This window comes from Diadema antillarum, unplaced genomic scaffold (assembly GCF_040938485.1).
Source record: "Diadema antillarum isolate AM-2024a unplaced genomic scaffold, OU_Dant_1.0 seq00000454_RagTag, whole genome shotgun sequence".
Classification (NCBI taxonomy): Eukaryota; Metazoa; Echinodermata; class Echinoidea; order Diadematoida; family Diadematidae; genus Diadema; species Diadema antillarum.
In genome coordinates this window covers 1,083,477-1,086,092 of record NW_027271426.1, presented here as the reverse complement: position 1 = coordinate 1,086,092, position 2,616 = coordinate 1,083,477, and the positions used below count along the sequence as shown (strand labels likewise).

General features: G+C 43.7%; 1 protein-coding gene across 1 annotated transcript; it reads right to left on the bottom strand.

Annotated features, from left to right (window-relative positions):
• Positions 1-1,352: 1,352 nt before the first annotated feature.
• LOC139732876 (galanin receptor type 1-like) lies at positions 1,353-2,354 on the bottom strand. Its single transcript, XM_071643713.1, has one exon. It carries the CDS (start codon positions 2,352-2,354, stop codon positions 1,353-1,355), a length of 1,002 nt encoding a protein of 333 aa, XP_071499814.1.
• Positions 2,355-2,616: the final 262 nt, after the last annotated feature.

The window sequence follows — 2,616 nt, the reverse complement described above, 5'->3', positions numbered from 1 at the left end:
CAACATAATTTATGATGAAAACACACAAACCATAATGTATATTGAATGTTGTTCACTCTGAAGGGCTAATGCTTATACTGCGATGCTATCTCATTAATTTCGTTAAATTTTGCATATTAAAAGAGAACAAAAAGTTGTTTGTACATTCATGTTTAGTTTGAAAACACATGTATGAAAAGTGATGTTGTAGGTTTTGGTTACAAATGTTCGTTTTCCAAAGATTCGTTATTCCGAAGGTTCGTAAATCTGTCGATGACAAAATGTTCGTTACTCCGAAACTTCGTATTTCCAAAAGTGAAATAAGGTTCGTTATTCCGAAGGTTCGTAAATCTGTCGATGACAAATTGTTCGTTATTCCGAAACTTCGTATTTCCAAAAGTGAAATAAGGTTCGTTATTCCGATCGAAGGTTCGTAAAGCCAAAAATGGAAAAAAAAAGTTCGTTATTCCGAAAACGATATAAGGTTTGTAATTCAGAAGGGTTGTTTGTATTTACTCACATTTCGTCCACTTTTGGATTGACGGACCTTATTTCACTTTACTGATTGACTAACCTTCGGAATAACGAAGATTTCTATCATTTTCGGATTAACAAACCTTCGTAAATTTTCGTTCATTTTCGTATTGACGAACCTATACAGGAATGAAGACAGGAACGTTCGTATTAGAAGCCCATTTAATTCCGATGATCATAATGGGTGTACGGAATTTGTGTGTTTCGGAATAATCAACCTTCGTGGTAACGAATCTTTTTTCCTTTCAGATTTGCACATAACGTAAGTTCTCCTCTGAAAGGGTGTGTGACACAGGCAGCGAACGCAGATCGATTTCTATCTGGACACACTGAAATGTGAAGTGTTCGCTTGATGCAGAGACGCTGTATAAATATTTGTTATGATTTGTCGGCCTAATTTCGTAAATGATCCGCATTTCGTTGTAATGGAGCACATTTCTTTAATTTTTCTTGTCAATGGCTCTCGGATATGACATCGTTATAACGAAAAAATCACGCTAATTGTGTTCGTTGTAAGCGAATTTTGCACCATAGACTTTCATAATGATAGTTTTGGGACCTGAAGTTTTACTTCGTTGTAAAGAAAGTTCGTTACAACCGTGTTCTGCTTTTAACGGGGGAGCGCACTATACAACCAATGTGCATATCTGATGTAGTCGGGTACAATGACGTGAAATGAGTTATAATGTTATACTAGATGCCTGCGAGAATGCATAGAAGAATTTCACCTGCGATATAGCAGACACAAATCATACTGCAACGCCACTTAGACTGTGAAGAGCTATAAAAGAAATAAGTTATTGTTTTTATCAAAGAGATGAATCCAAGGATGTGACTACTTACGTGTTTGTTGACCACGGTTTGTCGGACACGTTTGATTCATCCGACATCCCTTTCCTCGAGTTTCCGCGGAATACTTTTCCGAGAGCCTTTTTAAACTTGTCGTACTTGAAGGTGTAGATAAAGGGATTCAGCACCATGTTGCCGAACGCCAGACAGACGGCAGAGAGGTACTGCCAGCCGCTAAAGTCCACTTTCCCACCGACACTGTAGTAGACAAAGATAGTCATATTTGGCGCCCAGCAGACGACGTAGACGATGCAGATGATAAGAAGAGTCTTCAGAACGTTGTTCCGCGCTGCCGCCCTGTAGTTTGGGAGCACGTTGCGTAAACCAGCAGGAGCTGGCCTGCTCGGCTGGGAGCCCCCATCCTGACCCTGTTGCCGGGAAGGTTCGTCTTCTTCCACCGACACTGTGCTGATTCGTCCGTTCAGTACCATGTAGATGGAGACGTAAATGAAAATCATGATACTGACTGGAATGACAATTTGCGTGAAAAAGAGAAGCAATCCGAACGCCATTTTGGCCTCCTTGTTCGGCCAGTCTATGAGGCACACACCGCCAACCACCCGCTGCACTGCTGCCCAGAACAGCTGAAAGGCGTACCCTATTACCCATACCAAAATCGCCACCATCACAGCTCGACGCCGGCGGATGTGCCTGCGGTAGTAGATGGGGTGGACGATGGCGACGTAGCGCTCGAGAGTGAGCACGAGGAGGTTGGTGGTCGAGGCCTTGTGGGCACCCCAGTAGATGTATCGCGACGACCAGATGGCGCAAAAAATGGCGGCCAGCGTGGCATCCGAGGGCAAGGGGATGACCGGAGTCAGGAAGCAGACACAGAGGAAAACAGACGATACGAAGTCAATTAGGGATTGGTTGAAGATGAACAGGTTGGTTATGTTTCGGAGTGAAGGGACACGGTAGATGACGAAGAGAACCAGCCCGTTGCCGAGCATGCCGACTGCCCCTATGAGCGAGTAGCTCACCCTCAGAATCATGCTCAGGTCCCGACCAGCGTAGGATACCATTGACGCCGTGCCGTTTACACTGGGATCATCAGAATCCAGCGTGAAAGAAGCGTTTCCTAAAGATTCCATTTCGAACTTGAAGGCCCTTCGTTTATTCTGATTATTATAAGACTGCAGTCTGGCAGTGTCACTTCTTTCGTCATCGAATATGAATTGTAAGCATAAGTCGTGTAATTTGCTGCTGACATATCCCACATTACCATCGCTCACTTCACCGAGACGTTGAAGACTG